This window comes from Convolutriloba macropyga, chromosome 3 (assembly GCF_964194025.1).
Source record: "Convolutriloba macropyga chromosome 3, txConMacr16.3, whole genome shotgun sequence".
NCBI classification, from domain to species: domain Eukaryota; kingdom Metazoa; phylum Xenacoelomorpha; order Acoela; family Convolutidae; genus Convolutriloba; species Convolutriloba macropyga.
The window spans coordinates 23000613-23021081 of NC_134470.1; the positions used below are offsets into that span (position 1 = coordinate 23000613).

Genomic DNA, 20469 nt, shown 5'->3' on the forward strand with positions numbered 1-20469 from the left:
AGTTTGTTTGATTGTTTTAGTTTCTCAATTTTCTTAGATTATTTTGTTTTTTTTTGCTTTGACTGGCATTGTTCAATTGATCTGCTGGTCAGGTGGAGTACTCCTATGTTTGTCATTCAATTCTTTGGATTATATTTCAAGACTTGTCCTGTTATGTTTTTTCAATTCGCTTTTCCTATTGATCACGTTTTCGTTTTACATAAGTCACAATTTTCACGTTTGACTTCTGGCTTACTTCACTCACTGTTTCAACTGAATGAATTTTAAATTCTTTCGCACATTGAGTGACGCAATGTGGTGAATACTGTCAAAGTCAAAAGATCAAATTCAAAAAAGACGGGATAAACCGATAAAGCCCGGTCATTAAGTCATTGAGAATTAGGTTTTCAAAGTTCATTGGAGTGTTTGCTAGCTGACATTGGTATTAAGCTTTCAGTTTAGAAGCTGAACTAAGTATTGTTTTAGAGTCCAACTGAAACTGCCCGCCAAATTAGAACACTTTTTGTCTCTGAAAAAGAAACAGAACTAAAATCGGTCAGTTTATCTCTTCTTTTTTTTTCTTTTTCTGTTTCAATTCCGATGTGCATCAAGCACGTCAACGGCGGCTACTTTCCGGCAATCTGCCGGCTATGATTCTAATATTAGCCTCGTTGTCGTAGCTGCTCATAATTGGGATGAAGCTTAGTTGGGTTTCTTACCATACAATTTGTAATGGGGGCATAAAAACATGGGGGGAATCAGAATAGATCCGCTTCTGACTCAGTATAGAAGTATTTGTTGTGTTGTTGCAGGGATGCCTGAAAGCAGCTGTCGACGGATTTGTGAAGCAGGAAGTTGACATGATAACCTTAATGATTAAAGTAAGAATATTATTTTCTGTTAAAAACTAAAATTTAATTTTTGTTTAATTTTTATCTTAGTTTCTCGTTGGTTTGAGCAATTTATCCGAAAGTGTTTTTATAATCAGCTGAATATCTCGATATCAAAATCGACTTCTCGAATGTTGTGGCTGTTTAACAGCTTATGTGCATCGTTTAATTGAAATAGTAAAAAGTAATCAAAATTTGATTCAATAAATTGAGTCGTTAACTGTTTAATAGAATGAGTGTTCAATATAATTGATTTGTGATGTGTTTACAGTATGTACAGTTCTATGAGAACTACTACAAGATGTGTAGTCAGATGTTGACTCGGGTGCTTCCTGAACTGGAAAAGTGTAGAGACAGGGCTGCCTTGTCTGCCCCCTTTGAGGTGACTCTAGAAGAGCATCTGAAACAGACTAACAGGGAAATAGCTTTACCCATTGAACTCACCTGCTCTTGGCTGTATCTCAACAATGCGTTTGCTGACCACGGAATCTTCAGAGTGGGAGGAAATGTCAAAACTGTGCGACAGTTGCAAGAGAAAATTGACAGGTGCGTTTCTCTTCTCTTTCAACAGACACTCCTATTTGACGGAAGTAATACGGAAGCAGTTGTAGAAAATCGGAGCCTTCTCAACTGTGTATGCTTTAAACTGTATCACGTGTTTACTGTAACTGAATACCTAAAATTATTCGCGGAGTCAAATTGAAGGACAGTACCATACAGACTTACTGTCCTTCGAGTGGTGTCTCGAGAGATTTTTCGTGTTTCTGGGGATCGCGTGAAAAATTGAACAATCTTTCGTCACTAATTTTGGCGCGAGTCATTAGTTTCCACTCTATAAGCAACTCTTTCCAAACAACTTTGATAGTGCAAATTAGACTGAAATGAAGGAAATCACAATTGGTGATTAATTGCAGAAATTTCCCCTCTGGAAACGAATTAAGAGGACAATTAGCAGTTTTGCCATTACACATATCATTGTTGGATTGGATCTCCTTTGAATTGGATCTCAAGTAATTACGGAAAAGATCGGACAGCAAAATTTTGGGCTAATTTCATTATCAAAGTTGTGGAAGTTGGTTACGTTTATCCGTGAATACTCGTGGCAAAATGTAAGCATATTGCACACTATAAGTAACTTATTTCCACGTTTTGCATAAATATATTCCGTTCTATCGTTGAAAATTGTATATGAATCGTGAAAATATGGAACAGTTTTGTCTCGATTCCGCAAAACGCAAAATTTTTTTGAAATTTGCATTTTCGGATATTGGCCACCTAAAATGTACCCAACTGCAGTTTAAAATGAACAATTGCTGCCGTCTATTCTCTAATTCAAAATTGCAAGAATGTGTCATAGTTGCAATTACGACAAAGTGAAAAAATAGCAACGCAAGTAAATAAGATCAAGGGTCAAAAAAATCATTCAAAGTTTCTTTTTAAGTAAGTGGTGTTTTAGTCAGCAATTTCAGGCAAAAGTGAAACCACTAAGCCACTATGATTGCATGAAAAATGTGATGAGACCTGCTATTATTGAGTATAAATAAGAGAAAATGAAACAAATATCAAGCACGGTCAAAACCTGAAGTTCATTTTTAAAAGGAATAATATCGGAGTCAGAAAGTTTTGATGAAAATTAAACCCACTAAACTTGTTCCAGTCTCCACTTGAAGTCATAGAAATCGCAATTGTAACTTTCATTAATGAGATTCAACGATAAGAATAGAGGAATAACTCATAAATTCACTCAAAATTTAGTGTCAAAGCCACAAAAATCTTTAATTTGCGGCTAAAAACGCTATGAAAGTTCACTTATTCTTCCATGCGGAGCCAATTATCATCACATCTAGGTGACAAAACACAATGAAAGTTGCGCGAGTGAGAAAAAAATCTGGAAAGCCGCAACTATTTTATGAATTTTCTATGAGTCAAAATCGAAAATCATTCGTTGTCAATTGATCGAGTTACAATGTAGCGTCTTTGCACCAATAGAACACAAGTATCAGCTTCAAAGACAATTGGAGGGCATTAAGTTCTTTAGAGACCTAAGCCTTACTATACTCAAATGGTTCTACTTCATTTCACCCCTATCATTTAACCCCCTGTCATTTAACCCCGATTTATTCATCCCTCTATCATTTAACCCCTCTATCTTTTCACCCCTCTATCATTTCATCCCGCCAATTAGCAGTCGACATTAAAGGCATGTTTTGTCATAATTAAGTGGATAAATTAATCCCACGTTCGGTTGTGATAGTTTCATATCAAGTCCCACGAGCCGCTGAGGCATGGCCATGGCCCACGAGGCATTGCCAAATGATTATATTGCAAATTTGATAATCCTGATTTTATAGAAAGATTAAAATCGGGGTGAAATGATAGAGGGGTTAAAAGATAGAGGGGTTAAATGATACAGGGTTGAATAAATCGGGGTTAAATGACAGGGGGTTAAATAATAGGGGTGAAATGAAGTAGAACCATTTGAGTATGCAATTTTTTGCTTGGCCGTTTTTTCGTCTGACCCATTTGACTTAACTGTCTGACTAAACCGTGGCTAGCTGCTGACCAAGGCAACTGCTCGCCGGTCGTTTGAGAGCAATTCGACTGACGTTAGTCGGTTATGTTTGGTAATCAGTTGGTGCTGTTGACCAATTTCAGTAGAACAGACTTGTTTGCTGGGCAATAGATTAACATATTTGAAGACTGGTTAATTACGTTTTGTAAATTTGGTACAAAGAACTTGAGTATAAAAAAATGCAATTATAGAGAATGATTGATGCTGTTCTTGAAGCTGTAATCTTAATTCTGCGTTAATTTCAAGTTTCAGATCTTTGTTAATTTCACTTTCTGGCAGGGTATCTGCAATTGTCGGCAAAAATTTGAATCAAAATATTTTATATGTTGTCAGAAGATAACAATACTGGATAAAGTAGTTAATAACAATTCAAGTGTTGAATTGTACAGAGTAAAAGAGAATATTCGTTCAGTCAATTTGTGGTAAGAATGACGATTTGAGAAAAAAATTGTCCGTCGTCCGGAAAATGCAATTGGCATGCGCGTCTTTGTGCTAATGTAGCTTGCCAGGTGGTGTAGCTTACGTGTCACTTCTGAGCCGGTGCTCAAACCTATTATAATAATACGTCATTGTATTGCAGATTCCAAGCAGTGGAGGAGGATTTCACAGAGTCGCCCACAATGACTACACTGCTGAAGTCATACCTGAGAACTATGGACGCAAGTCTCTTCACTCAAGTGGGGCTCACGCAGCTCAAGGACACATACAAGTTAGTTTGCCAAAAGTAAAGAAAAGAGAAGTCGGATGCAGGTTGTTTTGGTTTCTGTGGTTTACATCTTTTTTACACCATGCTACTATACTACAGACATTGTCGGAATAAAGTTATCGGCGAGAACCATTCAAATTTGCAAGTCATCTTAATTTAAGCATCAAGTTGCTTGCATTTTATCATACTTAGTGAGTGGCGGTTTTTAATTGCTCTTGGTCGAAATTTGTAGAAAATATGTTAGTCATGTTGGTCTCTTTTTTGCGGTTTTTCGTACTTTTTGTGGGAGTTTTTTTGTCTGACCATTTGAATTTTGTCCTCAAAAACGGGAAAAACAGGAAAAGCCTTTTGAGAATTAAGTTCCTGAGCAGATCTCTTAGCGCCTTACTAGTCTCTAAGTGTGCAAATCATCAGCATTGAAGCTGCTGAGGAGAGCGTGTCGTGAGGGACTGTATTTTATCGTTTTAGACCATAGCCCATCCCTCGCTCCACTTCGACCTCAGGCATTTTTCTGGTTGTGTTTTATATGTTCAGTAAATGTTCCTGGACCGTAAAGAACAACTAGCTACAAAGGCGGGAAAAATATAGTTCAGTATTGCACCCGTTTTTAATGAAAAAAAAACTGAGAGGCACATGAAATGAAGATTTTGGTATATTTAAGAAATTGAATTTGATGTTTCTGTGTTCACTATATGGTTGTTTGTTTCTGGATCGAAAAATGACTTTAAGATAAGAAGGAATATTATGGATATTGGATACGTTTAAAATACTTTGTTCGGAAAGAAATTTTTAGTAGAAACGTTTTTGTAAAGTACATAGGATTTTTGAACTGTTTCATTTTAGGGATTTCTTCTTGACGTTTATCTGTTTCGCATCTAATTCTGTTTCTGGCCTCTGACATTAAATATATTTTAGGTTTGGTGCTTTCCAAAGTAGTACTCGATTCTAAGTAACTAGTTTTTTAATTGATTGGTATGTCTTTTGACTCACTTAGTGTTAGAAAGTTCGTGTGTTGTTGCACTTTGAAAAGATTATCTTTGCCCCCCAGTTGGAGCGTTAAGTATGTTGCTAAAGTTTGATTTTCTGTAGAGTTCCGCAGAATGAACGGTTATGGTTCCTTGTTTACTTTGAAACAATTGTAAAGTGTTCAGATTTTTCGGATTTTTAATAGCCGCGAAGCGATAGCGGCTAGTATTGGGGACATCGTGGTTTTTTACAATTCAAAGAATTTAAATTGTATTGGGGTCTAATTTTTTCGCTCTAATTTTCAATTAGAGTGAGAACACATTGTTTAAACGAAAGTTCGCTTTCTCGCTAGTGGTTTTTTGTTCACATGCGGCAATTTCACTTCGATTTTTACTGTTTTCGATTTTTTGGATCGGATTTTTCAAAAATGGTTTTTGCTGTCCATTAATAGTTCATTCTAGGCCTAGTTTTTTTGGTTTGAACCAAATTTCTATTTCTCGTTGGTGGTTTTGCTTCACATGCGGCATTTTGACAATGTTTTTGTTTTTTTAAATTATGTTATCTGATTTTTTTCCCAATTCACTCATAGTCGGTTCTAGGCCCAGAATGTTTTTTAATTCGTCGTCTCCATCGATGATTTTTGCAACTTGACTTCTTGGAATTGACTTTTTCAATTTCATTGATTTCTACTGCTTTGCAGTTAAAATTTTTGTGCGTGAACTCATTTGTTCTGCTTTTAGGTCAATTGCGTGCCTTACCTCACTCGAAAAATTGATTTCTGAACTCCCCTAATGAACTTTAAATTTTATGAACATTTACGAGTTAAAGATCAATAGTGTGCAAATAGGTAGTGCCAAACGTATATGCCCTTATTATTGAGTATTAAATTCTTGAGTTTTTTATTTCGAAAATTAATTTTGAAAAAGCTCTTAGGGCTTTTTTCTTATAAAACGTCACTGTCTCATTAAATGACAGTCCGAATCTAACTCAAAAAGTCTAGTGGTCTATTCAAGGACTGGTGGTCAATCTGTATCTTCATTCTTTAGTTGTTTCAATTCATGGAAGGCCACAAGCGTCTATTGCGGCTATTTTCCGGCAATCTACCGGCTATGTTCATCCCTTTTTTGACCTAATCAAACAATTGCTGTTTTCAGTCTTTTGTCATCAGTTTGGCGAGTTCTGATTTAGTGAGTGACGTTGCACAGTGTGGTAAGCTATCCACTTTAAGTCGGTTCGGGAATTCTATTGGCTTTGTTTGAGGCCTGGAAGATCAATCGCCGCGACTACTTTCTGGTAGTCGGAATGGCTATTTTTTTGCGTGGCGACTGTTCGAAGGACATTAGCGTTGCATCTAGATTGAATTCTGATATTTTTTTACTTTTCAGATACTTCTATTAGCTTTTTTTAATTGCTCTCAAACGAAGTTTGTAGCAATTATTTTAGTCCTGTCGGTCTTTTTTATGCAATTTTTCGCTTGAACGATTTTTTGTCTGACGCTTTTGACTTTCCGTCCTCAAAAACGGGATAAACAGGTAGCGCCCAGCGGGCATTAAGTGCTCTTAGAGCCTTTCAGCTCTTTTTCAGCTCAGACTGTTTTGGAGACTTATACTTATGTTGTGAAGGGCGGTTCTTAGAGGTTAAAGAAACCCCCGCTGTTGACCCCCCCCCCCCCACCACTGTTGCCCCCCCACCCCGCTGTTGCCCACCACCCCACTGTTGCCCACCCCCCTTGCTCCCCCATCCGCAGCCCCCCTTCTCAGCCGGCTATACTTCGTCGAATAAAAAAATGTTTCGCTTTCCCTTATTTTGCCGCTTTTTCAACATTTTGCGTGATATCTTTTTGACTTCTCTAGGCTAGTTTCTCTCTTCTCTCATTCTGCTAAAAGTGATTTTGAACATCAGTTGCTCAGCAAAGCAATTCAAAATGAACAGAGTCAGTATAAAAAATTGAAGTCAGAAATAGAAACGGGATAAACCCAATTTTAGATGCCCGCTTTTTGAACGTCGTTCCTATAAGTCTTAGTTACAATCTCTAATGCTTATTGGTATTGATAGTAGCCCCTGTAGCCTCTCTCTAAGAAACAGAAGTACGTTATGTTACTACGAAATGCCATTAAAATAAATCGGACTTAAAAAATGTTTTTGCACAAAAATCTTTTTTTTTCAATATCTATTCTTTCAATCCCAATCAATCATGCTTATTGGAATCAACGGCGGCTATTTTCCGGTAATCTGCCGGGTATGTTTGGAACTTTTTCAGCCCTAGGTGTCAAGGAAACTTGTCTAGGGTTTTATAATAGGTTACTGTATAGTTTCTAGTGGTAGTGGCATGGTCTCAACTTTTGGTCTCAACACGATGTTTAGCATTTTTGTTACAAAACGTGCATTTTTGTTGACAAAACGTGCAAATTTGTTCAATTTTCGACATTTGTTTTTCATTATTCACGTCTTTGCAGACGCAGGGGCCAAAAAACGTCCTTCAGGTTTTGATATTAAGTTACTGAAAATATTTTATTTTCCGTGCGATAGCTTTCATTTTTTTAATATGACAGATTTTAGCGATTTTTTTTTATAAAACTTGCATTTTTCAAGTTTTTAAATTTTGTGCCATTTTATAGGTTTCCCCAGCCTCAAGAGCCACATAAACTCCTCTAGGGTTTGATTATAGGTTGCTAAATAGCTTCTAGATGTAATGGAATGTTTTTCAGGATTTTAATATCAATTTCTAAAAAAATATTTGCAATTTTTTCAAGTTTTTTTTAAAATCTTTTTGAATTTTTTAATTTTTTCGGGCGCCAGGGTCCTAGGGGCCTCATCCAAGGCTTGAGGATAAGCTATTACATAGTTTCAGAGTTAACGGAATGGTTATCAATTTTTCAATGACTCCAGCTTTAGCAATTTTTTGATAAAATTTAATTTTGAAATTTTCGGAAAATTTTTTATATTCCAAGTTTATGGATCTCGATGAGCCAGTGAAACTATTTAAAGCTTAAAACAGGGATACTGGATAGTATCGTGAGACAATGGAATGTTTTTGAATATTTTAATATCTTGAGTTTTGGCAAGATTTTCTTAAAATTTGCTATTGTTTTCAAATTTTTTAATGTTTTTGTCCTTTTCTGAGCTTAGCAATCATTTCAGGCCAACAAAGCTTTTCAAGTCTTTCAGATGGATTACCTGACATAACTCCAGAGACGAAAAATTAGTTTTGAACATTTTCACTGCAAAATCTGGAAGCTTTTTATAAAATTTTTCAATATTTTGCAAATTTTTAAAATATCATTTTTTAATTTTTTTACGAAAGTTTTTGAGTCAAATCAAGCTAAAACTGGCCTCACTAAACCTTGGCTAGCTGCCGATGAAGTGAACCGCTCGCTGGTTGTTTGAGAGCAATTCGCCCGACGTTAGTCGGTTATGTTTTCATTTCTTCTTTTGAAACAAATTTCTATCGAGTCATTGTTAAATCAAGGCCTTCGGTTCAGAAGATTTGAAGTAATCATGCTTGTATGTTTAGAAACCTAACTGAACGTGGTGCTAGTGAAAGCGAGTTCGTCACAAAGTATACAGAGATCATCAGAAAACTACCGAAAGCCAACTACGACAATCTCAAGTACGTCTTTCTCTTTATAATTGTTGTCTGAACTGGAGATTAAGCTGTATATATTGGTCGTTGTGTTTAGCGTTTCTTTGACAGAGTATTAACTTCAAACATTCAAACCAAAATCAGTATCAAATCAAATGAAATGATGAAGGTCTAAAATGTTGTTTTGCAATAATATGCAAACTGTAGTTTTAATAAATTATTGCCAAAATCGAATTTTGTTGTTTTGGTAGCAAATCTAGTTCTAAGTAATTTCACAAAGAAAGCGATAATGAGCAGACTAAAGAAAGTAACAAAAAGCAATTTCTGCACGTTACACTTAGTGTGCCAAGAACAATGGGTTGCCCACTGACTTCATACGTCATCAGTGGTGTGATGAAATTGAGGTTCGTTAATAGGTACATCTTTACTGTTCTTCATGGCGTTCTGATGAATGAGACTGTGAACAAGATGTCTGCTGACAATATTGGAACCTGCATCGGGCCAAGCTTCGACAACACCAAACAGTCAGTACTTTCCCTACTCTCTTGTCTCAAGTGAAATTGGTCGGATCCATTCGTCTAGATAACCATAATAAAGGAAGGCTTGCCAAATTTGCAGGGTCGCTAAGTATGTAGGCGTCTTCTGTATATACCATTACGGTAATTTTTTGGAATCTGGTTGCTTTCAAACGAAGTTTAGAAATTATATTAGTCTATGGTCTTTTCTGCGGTTTTTCTCTAGGACCAATTTTTCGTCTGACCCTTTTCACTTTTCGTCCTCAAAAACTGAAACTGTTTTGGAGGCAGAAGTTCATGGTGTGAACGGCGGTTCTTATAGTTTGACACCCCCCTAAACTTCACCCCCTCACCGCTCATCACCTCTCCAATCACCAACCCCTGCACATCGTTCCAGATGTAACCCAGCGTGGTTGAATCCCTCTCCGCTTGAGAACAGTTGGCCCGACGTTAGTCGGTTATGTTTCATGTGTTTAGTTGTGCAAGTTTATTTGTGTTGTTGCAGGGATGTGGATGCTAGCAACTTGGGGGCGATCACTGTCTCACATCAGAGCAATGCCATTGTGGCCACGCTGGTCAAACATGCAGTCACTGTATTTGATCTCAGAGACTGTAAGTATTCCAAACGGAACAGTCAAGTTTAATACATTGAATATGTTAGTTTTGTTGCTTTAAATCATCAGATGGTGAAATAAGGGGTTTCAAAGTATGTAACATAGAATGATCTGGTGGTATGAAGGGCTCGACGCGTGCAAAAATTATCATCTTTCATTCTGAGGACTTTCTTGAATTTGGAGCACTTCCGATGAGGGCTTAGTGATCGGATAACTACAGCCATAATTATGTCAACAAAAGAATGACCAGATTTAGACATCGCCCACTTGCGATTATAGTGAACATCTACTGTCGATCAGCTCAGTTGTGATAATGTTTCAGCGCCTGTCAAGTTCCGCACAATCAAAGATATTTTGGAGAACCCACCTGTGCCTGCTTTTAAGTCCGGTGGTGGCAATCACAGCAGTTACCCTACCTCTCTCTCCCAGCAGCTGTCCGTAAAGGGTATCAGTGCTGGAGTGGGTTTGGATAATGTGGGCTTCTCCCCCTCGCCTGCACTCTCTAAGAGGGAGATGGCAGCTGCTCGTCCAATGAGCGTGCTGCATGTGTCAAGTACGACTGCTGGTGCTTCACCTATTGCCGCGGCTAAACATCAACACCTGGCGCAGCCAACTGGAAGAGGAACACATAAAAGATCTCTCTGTAAGTCTTTCGCTGGAACAAATTTCAAAGACAATGTATTCCTACTGCCTTTGAAATCTGTTGTTCTACGATAGATCTATAAAGATTGTTTGTGTGTTTTAGCGAGTGACAAGATTCTAGCCTCGTCCTCTTCGTCTTCTCCGTCCTCTTCATCTAATCCTCCTTTGCCTCCCAAGCCTCTACCACCCGAAATGTGAGTAGGAAAAACGCTTATGTGGACTGTTTAATAGACCCCGTCAGCCTCTAAAACGGCTAATATTTAGGCGCTCTCCTTTTTTAATAGCCGCGAAGCGATAGCGGCTATTATTGGGGACATCGTGGTTTTTTTATGACTCGAAGAGGAGTATTGGTTTTCTTAAGGTTTTTAATTGCTCTCAAACGAAGTTTGTAGCAATTATATTAGTCCTGTCGGTCTTTTTATGCGATTTTTCGCTTGACCGATTTTTCGTCTGACGGTTTGGACTTTTCGTCCTCAAAAACGGGATAAACAGGTAGCGCCCAGCCGGCATTAAGTGCTCTTAGAGCCTTTCAGCTCAAACTGTTTTGGAGACTTATGCTTATATTGTGAAGGGCGGTTCTTAGAGGTTGACGACACCCCCACTGTTAACCCCCCACCCTATTACCCCCCACTGTTGCCCATCCCCTCCCTCCCCATCAGCCAACGGTGCACCACTCGTCCCCCCATCCCCCGCCCACGTGGTTACTGACGAACAACCGATCGCTAAAAACTCGCAATTTTATACTAATTTTCTCAATTTTTTACAAGCGTTTTAAAAATTTTTGTCATTTTTGAGTTCTTTCAGCCCTAGGTGCCTCGTGGGTTATATAATAATTTACTGCATAGTTTTCAGTGGTAATGGAATGGTTTCAACATTTAAACATCACGAATTTTAGCATTTTTTTTGACAAAACGCGCAAATGTTTTCACTTTTTGACATTTATTTTTTGTTCTTCACGTTTTTTTTCAGACGCAGGGGCCAAAAACGTCCTCAAGGGTTTGATAATAAGTTACTGAAAATTTTTTATTTGCCATGGATTAGCTTTCAAATTTTTATTATGACAAATTTTATCGATAAAACTTGCATTTTTTTCCAAGTTTTTTGAAAATTTTTTTCGTTTTTTTTTGTGTCCCCAGCCTCAAGAACCACATAACCTCCTCTAGGGTTTGATTATAGGTTACTGCATATTTTCTAGATGTAATGGAATGTTTTTCAAGATTTTAATGTCAGAAATTTTTAAAAACATTTGCAATCTTTTCAAGTTTTTTAAAATCTTTTTGAACTCTTTTATTATCTTTTTTTCCGTCACCAGGGTCCTAGGGACCTCCTCCAAGGTTGGATGATAAAGTGTCGCTTTGTTTATAGAGTTAATGGAATGGTGATCAATATTATATTTAGTCCAGTCTTAGCAAGTTTTTGATAACATTTATTTTTTCAAATTTTCTGAAAATTATTTTCATGTTCCAGGTTTATGGATCTTTACGAGCCAATGCAACTACTTAAAGCTCAAAAAAGGAATACTGGATAGTCTCTTGAGAAAACGAAATGGTTTGGAATATGTTAATAACTTGATTTAAGCAAGATTTTGTTAAAATTTGCTATTGTTTTCATAATATTTGAATATTTTTGTTTTGTTTTCTTTTATTTTGAGTTTTGCAATTCTTTGCAAATTTTTGAAATATCAGTTTTTTATTTGATTTATTCACTAACATGGCTAGAAAAATAGAAGGTGCTGAGTCGAACCAAGCTGAAGCTACTGGGGCATAAAAGAGGCGCTGTTTTTTGCGAATCGTAGAGGAGTATTGGAGAAGTCCTTTTTTTAATCACCTTCGTTGGAGTGAATTTTGACGCAGTAAATGAAACGCGTGAAAAGTTTTGGAGTGGTTTGGGTCCTGAACAAAATTGAATAGTGGAGCAAAAATAGTGGTTTACTGTTCATTCAGCTGCTTACGAGAGAGCGAGAAATTGAGGTGACAAAAAAGTTTCTGTAAGGGAGCGAAATTTTGTGTTCACGTGCGGCTTTTTAAAACCGTTTTTTTTTTTAATTTTTAGGCTGAGAAGTTGGATTATGATGTAGTATTATTTTTAGGATTGTTTTGCCTGTGGTTTGTAGGCTTCGGGTCATTAATATGAGTTTTATACCATTTTGCAGGTTTCTCAGCTCTTTTGATTAATTTTCGTTGCTTTGCAGCTATTTTTTGCTTTGTTTTATGTTTTGTATGGGCTCTGAATAGATGCATGTTGGTCATGGAGTTTTTAGATACCAAGTGATTACAGTTTCCTTGGTATTAAACAATTTTTTGATTAAGGAAAATGACACTAAACTGAGAAATTTTTTTTATTGTAAACTTTTGCTGCTTGATTTTTTAATCTTAGAAAAATTTCTCAGCCTAATTTACTTTCTTCTATTGTGTTGCAAGGCTTTCAATACTCTATTTGCTCAAGGGAAAGTTTTTGGGCTCTATGTGCTCTCGTGAAATCAAAAATTTCGTATTTTTTCAGATTTTCAAGTTGTTTTCAAATGCTTTTTGTATTCTTCAATTTTTTATATTATTAATAGCCGCACAGCGATAGCTGGGGCTATTATTGGCCTTCTCTTTGTTTTTTTTATTTCGTCGTCATGATTTTTGTTACGACCATATGACGTCACAGCCACTTTTTGTTCATTCGTTCATGCAATTTCAACTGAATTGCATGTGTGACGTCATTTTTCGCTCTTAGTGGAGCGAGTTTTTTTGTTCATGCGCGTGATTAAATTTTTGGTCATACTTGACTTACCTCACTCTCAAAAATGACTCTCAATTTGAAATTGACTTTTATTTACTTTAATTCAAAGAGATAAGGTCAAATGGGTGTGTGTCACTCTAAATGAAGGTTATTTGAGATCAGCTAATAGAGGCAGCAATAACTTATACAGATTTTTAATCAAAATATAACAGATCAGTCTTCAATGAAAAGACGATTTTTTTTTGGTCTGTATTTTTACTGTTTTTTTAGACTGCCGATCTACGAATCTATTGCGGCTATTTTCTGGCAATCTGCCAGCTATATTTTGATGATGCCTATCGTCCAAATTAGATTTTTTGCTGCATAATGATTGTTTTTTTTTAGTTTTGATTCGTGTTGGTAAAGATAATTGAAGAATTTTTTTGGAGATTTTATATTAGTCCTTTGGTCTTTTTAATGCAATTTTTTGCTTTTTGCCTGACGGATTTTTTTGACGCTTTTAACCTTTCGTCTTCATAAACCTGAAAAACAGGTAAAGCCCGGAAGGCATTAAGTGGCTGAGCAGCTCTTAGAACCTTAGGTCTTACTAGTCTCTAAATCAGTGATTCACAGAATATTTCAAGGAGATGTAAATTCATGGGGTGAAGGGCGGCTCTTACAATTTGAACCTGCCCTAAACCCCAGCCCGCTGCTACCAAAGCCAACCACTCGCCGGTCGTTTGAGATCGAAACGTTGGTCGGTTTTGTTAATTTTTCCTCTAACTGAGCCTCGTTTATGATAGGTCGCTCGCTCTGTAGTTTTTATTTTACACTTTATTGATTCCTCTCGAACGAAGTTTGAAGAAATCATTTAATTGTAATGCAAAATCTCCGCTTGTCCGTTTTTGAGCTTTTGTTCGGGAACATTTTTTCAAATGACTCTCATGCTTGGCAATTTAGATTACCGTTGTTCAGAAATTAAGTTGCTAACATAAAATAAATTCTAAGATAGGGTATTATAAGGCCGTGATAGTGGAGTGTTTGATAAATTAGTCTAGCGCGCCTGAGGTCGCGGGAGCAAACCCATGACAAGTCGGATTTTTTTGAACCCATAAAAAACTATCTAGACTACAACCCCCTTTCGCCGCCTGTCATTCGAGAGCAATTTGTCCAAAGTTGGGTTATGTCTTTTCTAACTGTTTTGATCCCAACGCCGGGCAATGGGGTCAGCGAATGCTATTGTCCGGTAATTTGTCGGCTATGATTATCATTTTTGCGTCTTTCCTGTTAGGTCATTCTTCTCTTTCTGCTAAGAAGTGTGTTGCAACTTCTCAGTGGTTTCGGACGTATTGTGTTGATCAATTGCTTTGGAGTTGTATTCAGAAGCATTTGAAAGAAACGTCCTTGATAGAATCAATATAATATATGTTTAGTACTCACAAGAAGCGTGCTCCCAAAGTGCCTGGTGGTGGTAGTGGTAATGTGAATAGCTACAACGCGAATAGCAGCAAATCAGACATCTCACTCGGAGGTGACTCTGGCCAGGGGAGTGAAGTGAACAGTTTCTCTAATTTGAGTACGACTCCCTCCAAGTCCCAAGAGAACCTTTCAGAAGAGGACACTCTCAGTGGCAGCAACGGAAGCAGCACCTTTAATACAGAGAATACACCCAAACAGTACGCCTTCAGCAGCCAAGGAAAACCTAAACCAGCGCCCAGGTGCGTTAACAAGTTTCTCATCCATTTTGTTCCGCAAACTTCAGATAGTTCATCAAATCATTTTCATATCTAGTCAGATAAATAATGGCTAATCTCAGAGTTCTTCTTTCTCTGATTCCAGGACCGAAACTTGTAATCTAAATTGTCTTCACGGTTGAAAATAATTAAGAGCGAAGAGGGAAATGCGTTTTAATTAAGTAGCATTTTGACTGAAAACTACAGGTTTTTATTTCCATTGAGTTTTGCACTTGGTCTTAAACGAAATTTGTAGCAATTATATCAATCCTGCTGGTCTTTTTATGCAAAGTTTTGTATTGCCGATTTTTCACGTGAAAGGATTTTTCCGAAACCTTTGAGGAGACATAAATTAATTGTGTTGAAAATTGTAATTAAAGTTTGGCCCCCGCCGGCAAATTGAAGTGTAAATTCATGGTGGAAAGGGAAATTTCGGATGCCTCCTCCCTCCTTAACGTATTCCCTGTACCTTCCCCTCACCTCACCCAATGAAGATAGGCTCCCTAAGGTTAGCTACCAAATACCAGAGCCAACTCCTCGCCAGCCGTTTGAGAGCAATTCGTTTGACGTTAGTCGGTTATGTTTTTACTACTAAAGTTTTTGTTTAAGCTAGTGTCGTCCAATTTTGTGCTTTTGTGATTAATAGCAGCGTCATCTTCGCAGCTGGCTATTATTTCGCTGCTGGTATTTTTAATTGCTCTTGAACGAAGTTCATAGCAAATATTGTAAATGTGTGTCTTTTATTTATGCAAAATTTTTGCTTGAAAATTTAGTTTTTACGCCCTTGACTTTTTGCGTTTCGCGTGATCTAGAATTCTCTCTCAATCACAATTTCAAGCAGCTGAACTCAATTGGTGGCAATTTAATACTAAAAGTCAAATGAGAAGTGCGCCGAAACGTGCCATTTTTTTACTTTAAATCTTAATAGTGGTATATATTAACCTCTAATCTGGTTATTTGAAGCCCACTATTGAACTTCTTAGTCCCAATTGGGCTCCCTCCTCCTCCTCCCCCCCCCCCCCGACTGAAGCAGGCTGCAATTCATTAGAGCTCCCGCTTGTCATTCGAGAGCAATTCCGACGTTTAGTCGGTTATGTTTAAAATCCGTCGCACAAAAATTTGTTTCATGTTACCTATTCTTGCAGAACAAAGCAAATTTGAGCAGTTGCTCAGCAAGACAATCTAAAATGAAGGAAATTAATCGAAAAACGAAAATCGAATCTAGAGACGCGATAAATCCATAAAGACCAGTTATAGATGCCCGGTATAAGAAATATGCTCTAATTAGTTTTATTTACCAGTTCTAATGTCTGCTGGTATTTAATTGAATTGAATTGATTTTAGTTGGATTAGTTGCAGTTACAAGTTGATGTATTTGTTTAACAAGCAATTAAACATTATTCCAACAAGGACAACCAATAAGCAAATCATTTCTCTTCGAGTGGTTGCCCAAATAAAAACCCAACATTAAAACCGTTAACTTTGGCCGTTTCTCAATGGGAAAAATGGTAAATAATTTTTGTTCTATCAAACATATAAGTCTCATTAAAACTTTTGCAAAAATTTTTGAACGCTGGCTTTGTCGATTTTTTTTAGGTATGCTGGCTGAATTTTTATAAGTTGCAGGATATTGAAGGCTTTCATTAACTCATTCCTAAAAGAATGTTCTTAAAATTTTGTCCGCGTTCGTGGTGGGTTTAAGAGCCCTTGAAATGCTCTTATAGTGCATATTCTACTTGAAACTTCAGCGTTTAGATGAACAACATTATCATAGCTACCGTCTCTTATTTTTTTGAATAACTCTGATACAGAAAACCACTGAAACGTATAGTTCGAATACTGAAAAAATTTCCGATACAGAATTGAACTTTTTAATGAAAAATATTGCCCTCACTATTCGTTTTTGAATATTTAAAATATATTTTAGATTTGACCCATAAGTACATCCATAGATTAGAACGCCGTAGCAAACGATCATTGCTGGCTCAAAGCAAACGATTTCACATTTGTCTGCATTCAAGGTAAGCTTATTTAAGGATAGCCATTGCGATACTTCTTTAACATCTGGTATTCTACTAATCCCTGTACCGTCATATAAAGAAACGGGAGAGTGTCTAACTACGAAAATCAAATCCAAATAACGCTTTTGTTAGTTCAGTAAAACAATCATTTTTCGTCCATATTTCGACCCCAATCGGGGTCGTGGGAAACAATATTGTCATTTTTCTGGCAATCTGCTGAGTGTTTTATAAATTGCGCCGATTTTAAACCAGTTATTGAAAAAAGGCGTCAAAATTGGTTTCACTTTTTTAATCCATTTGTTACTAGTGCCGCGCCGAACCAACTAATCCTACCCCATCGACTGCAGCAGGCTACAAAATCCAGCCCTCGTGTGTTGTTGGAGTGGAATTTTGAAGACAGTATTCTGTCAATTCTTTTCTTTGTCGTTAAACAACTTTAAAGTCAACTGTATGGGAAGTATTGTTATATAATTGTTGGACTCTAATAGAGTAATTGAAGTCTTCTTCTTTCAAATTATTATGGTAACTTAGGGTTATCCTAAACTTTTTCAAGGCCAATAAAGTACTGCTGTATGATGAAGGCTGTTACTAAAAAACTTCGCTACTAAAATAAAATCCACACTATGGTTTCAAAACAATGTTGTTGTTTTAAATTATAGATCGGTGACTTAATCCATTAAGTTCTGCGTTTTTTACTTATTGTAGCGAATTCAACGAATCGTAGCCAGCATTAATTTAAACCTTAATAACGCTCAATTGAGAAAAGTATAGTTTTGTAATTTAAACGGCTAACCAAATTAGAATACTTTTTGACACTCAGAAAAAAGCTTGTCAATTTGTATCCTGTTGTTCTTTTGATGTTTCAGCCCCGATGGGCCTCAAGCGGGTCAACATAGCCGGGCAATTCTCCGGCTATGTTTGACTTTTTTCCTAAGACAATCATTTTTCTGTTTTGGTTTTGGGGGTCATGGTAATCTGTGGCGGCTATTTTCCAGCAATCTGTTGGGTATGTTTAATAAATTTCTTTGGAGTAAATTTGAAGCAGGATACGCCTCACGTGCTAAAATTCTGGCTGAAGAAGGGAGGGAAAGAGTGGTTAATAATGGCCGCCCTCAGCTTCTCAGCCGGCTATTATAGCGCTCCTATTCTTGCTGTCTTTTTTTCTTCACGCTTTTTTCAGCTTTTTCACGCTAGTGAGAAGTCAAATTAGAGTAGTGGTTTTTAATCACCTAAGAGTAGTAAAGGAAGCGCAAAAGTGAGTGGGTTGGAAGTGTGATTTTTCAAGTACCGTTAAAGTGGAGTGTGAAGTTGGTATTTGAACAAATTATTAATATGAAACATAATTAATAATGAATTATATAATTATGATACATGCTTACTAATGGCGCCTATTTGCAATTGATTGAACTCGGCGACGGGCAGTTGATGCTTTTTTTTAACTTTGAAACTATTTGTTATTAAATATTATTGAAAATTGGATTTTTGCCCCCTTTCTGATTATTTGTCATCTTATCACCTTGTGTACTTAAGGACAGTACCATTGGTTGCTGATGAGGCATAAATGAACCTAATTAAGTATCTAGTTTTTATGGCTAGTAGGTTTCAAGACTTTGACACTATTTGTTCTCAAAATATTTTAATGAGTTTCTGAGTTTTGAGTATTTGTTGTACCTTTTGTTATCTTATCATTTATTATTATCAGGGACAGGTCTCATAGATTGCTTATTCGACTTACTAGAATCGATGTAATTGTTTCAGTTCAAAGCTAATTGTTTTTGTCACTTTGACTTTCTTTCTTTTCAAGAAATATCGAAATTTTGAGGTTTTATTTTTTATTGCTCAATTTGTTGTCTTATCTCTTAGTCTCCTTAATGACAAGTCCCATTGCTTGCTAAGGATGCTTATATATTAATCAAATTAATCGCTCCAGTTTTCAGCTGTCTTTTCTTTGACGTATACGCTTTCCGTTTTCAAAAGTTTTACTAAGTTTTTGAAGTTTTATAAGTATTGTTGTGCTTATTAATTGCTCTCAAACGAAGTTTGTAGCAATTATATTAGTCTTGTCGGTCTTCTTTAATGCTATTTTTCGCTTGACCCATTTCTCGTCTGACGCATTTAAATTTTCGTCATAAAAAACGGGATAAACAGGTAGCGCCCAGCGGGAATTAAGTGCTCTTAGAGCCTTTCAGCTCTGTTTTGGAGACTTATACTTATGGCGTGAAGAGCGGTTCTTAGAGGTTGAAAACCCCCCTCCCCCCGGACTATTGCCCTCCACCCCCACCGCGCTGCTGAACCCAATCACCACTGTTGCCCCCATCAGAAGCTCAGTGAACCGAGCCCCCTAGTGGTAATATTTCTAGTGGTAATATAATGTTTTTAACATTGCATTGCCAATTTTAGTATTTTTTTTACAAAACTTGCAATTTCAATTTTTTGTCATCTATTTTCATTGTTCAAGTTGTTCCTCATCCAGCAGTCAAAAAACCTTAAGGGTTTGATAATAAGTTATTGAAAAATTTTATTGGCAATGAATAGTTTTCAAGTTTTTAATATCACAAAAATTTATCGATTTTTGATAAAACTTGCCTTTTTTCAATTTTTTGAAAGTTTTGTCATTTCAATTTTCACAATTTTCACAATTATACTAATTTTCACAATTTTTTCAAGCTTTTTGACAATCTTTGTCATTTTTTGAGTTTTCGGCTCTAGGTGTCAAGTAACCTCCTCTAAGACTTTATAATAGGTTACTGCATAGTTTCTAGTGGTAGTGGAAAGGTTTCATCATTTCAACGTCACGAATTTTATAATTTTTTTGACAAAACGCGCAAATTTTTTCAATTATTCTGACATTTATTTTTCATTATTCACGTTTTTCCAGACTCAAGGGACAGGAAATGTCCTTAAGGGTTTGATAAATTACTGACAAAATTTATTTGCTCTGGATTAGCTTTCAATTTTTTAATACGTCAAATTTTAGCAATTTTTTTTTTATAAAACTTGCATTTTTTGAAGTTTTCTGAAAACTTTTGTCAGTTTTTAGGTTTCTCCAATCTCAAGAGCCACATAACCTCCTCTGGGCTTTGATTATAGGTTATTGCGTAGCTTCTAGAAGAAATGGAATGTTATTCAAGATTTTAATATCAGCAAGTTTTGAATCTTTGTTTTTTTTTCATTTTCCGGCACCAGGGTCCTTGAGACCTCCTCCAAATCTTGATGATGAGCTGTTGCATAGTTTTTAGAGTTGTTCGAATGGTTATCAATATTTAAATAACTCCAGCTTAAGCAATTTTTTTTATTGAATTTAGTTTTTTTCAAATTTTCGGAAAATTATTATCTGATTCCAAGTTTATGGATCTTTATGATCCAGTGAAACTAAAGCTTTAAAGCTTGAAATAAGGATACTGGATAGTCTCTGTAGACAATGAAACGGTTTTGAAGATTTTAATATCTTGAATTTTAGCAAGATTTTTTTTAAAATTTGCTATTTTCAAAATAATTTGCTATTTTCAAAATTTTTGAGGTTATTGATCATTAGTGGCCAA

At 36.4% G+C, this 20469-nt stretch overlaps 2 protein-coding genes across 3 annotated transcripts in view; both read left to right on the forward strand.

The window, feature by feature from the left end:
* Window positions 1-20469, forward strand: part of LOC142336073 (uncharacterized) — a 482576-nt gene that overhangs the window by 454130 nt on the left and 7977 nt on the right. Inside the window, exons 8-16 of the mRNA XM_075384584.1 lie at window positions 792-860; window positions 1141-1415; window positions 4022-4150; window positions 8628-8723; window positions 9113-9220; window positions 9717-9823; window positions 10148-10468; window positions 10571-10661; window positions 14607-14891. Coding sequence (XP_075240699.1) covers window positions 792-860; window positions 1141-1415; window positions 4022-4150; window positions 8628-8723; window positions 9113-9220; window positions 9717-9823; window positions 10148-10468; window positions 10571-10661; window positions 14607-14891 — 1481 coding nt within the window. The remainder of the gene's footprint in view (window positions 1-791; window positions 861-1140; window positions 1416-4021; window positions 4151-8627; window positions 8724-9112; window positions 9221-9716; window positions 9824-10147; window positions 10469-10570; window positions 10662-14606; window positions 14892-20469) is intronic.
* LOC142336075 (sodium/potassium-transporting ATPase subunit beta-1-interacting protein 1-like) overlaps window positions 1-20469 on the forward strand; it is a 193321-nt gene that overhangs the window by 42388 nt on the left and 130464 nt on the right. The window lies entirely within an intron of this gene.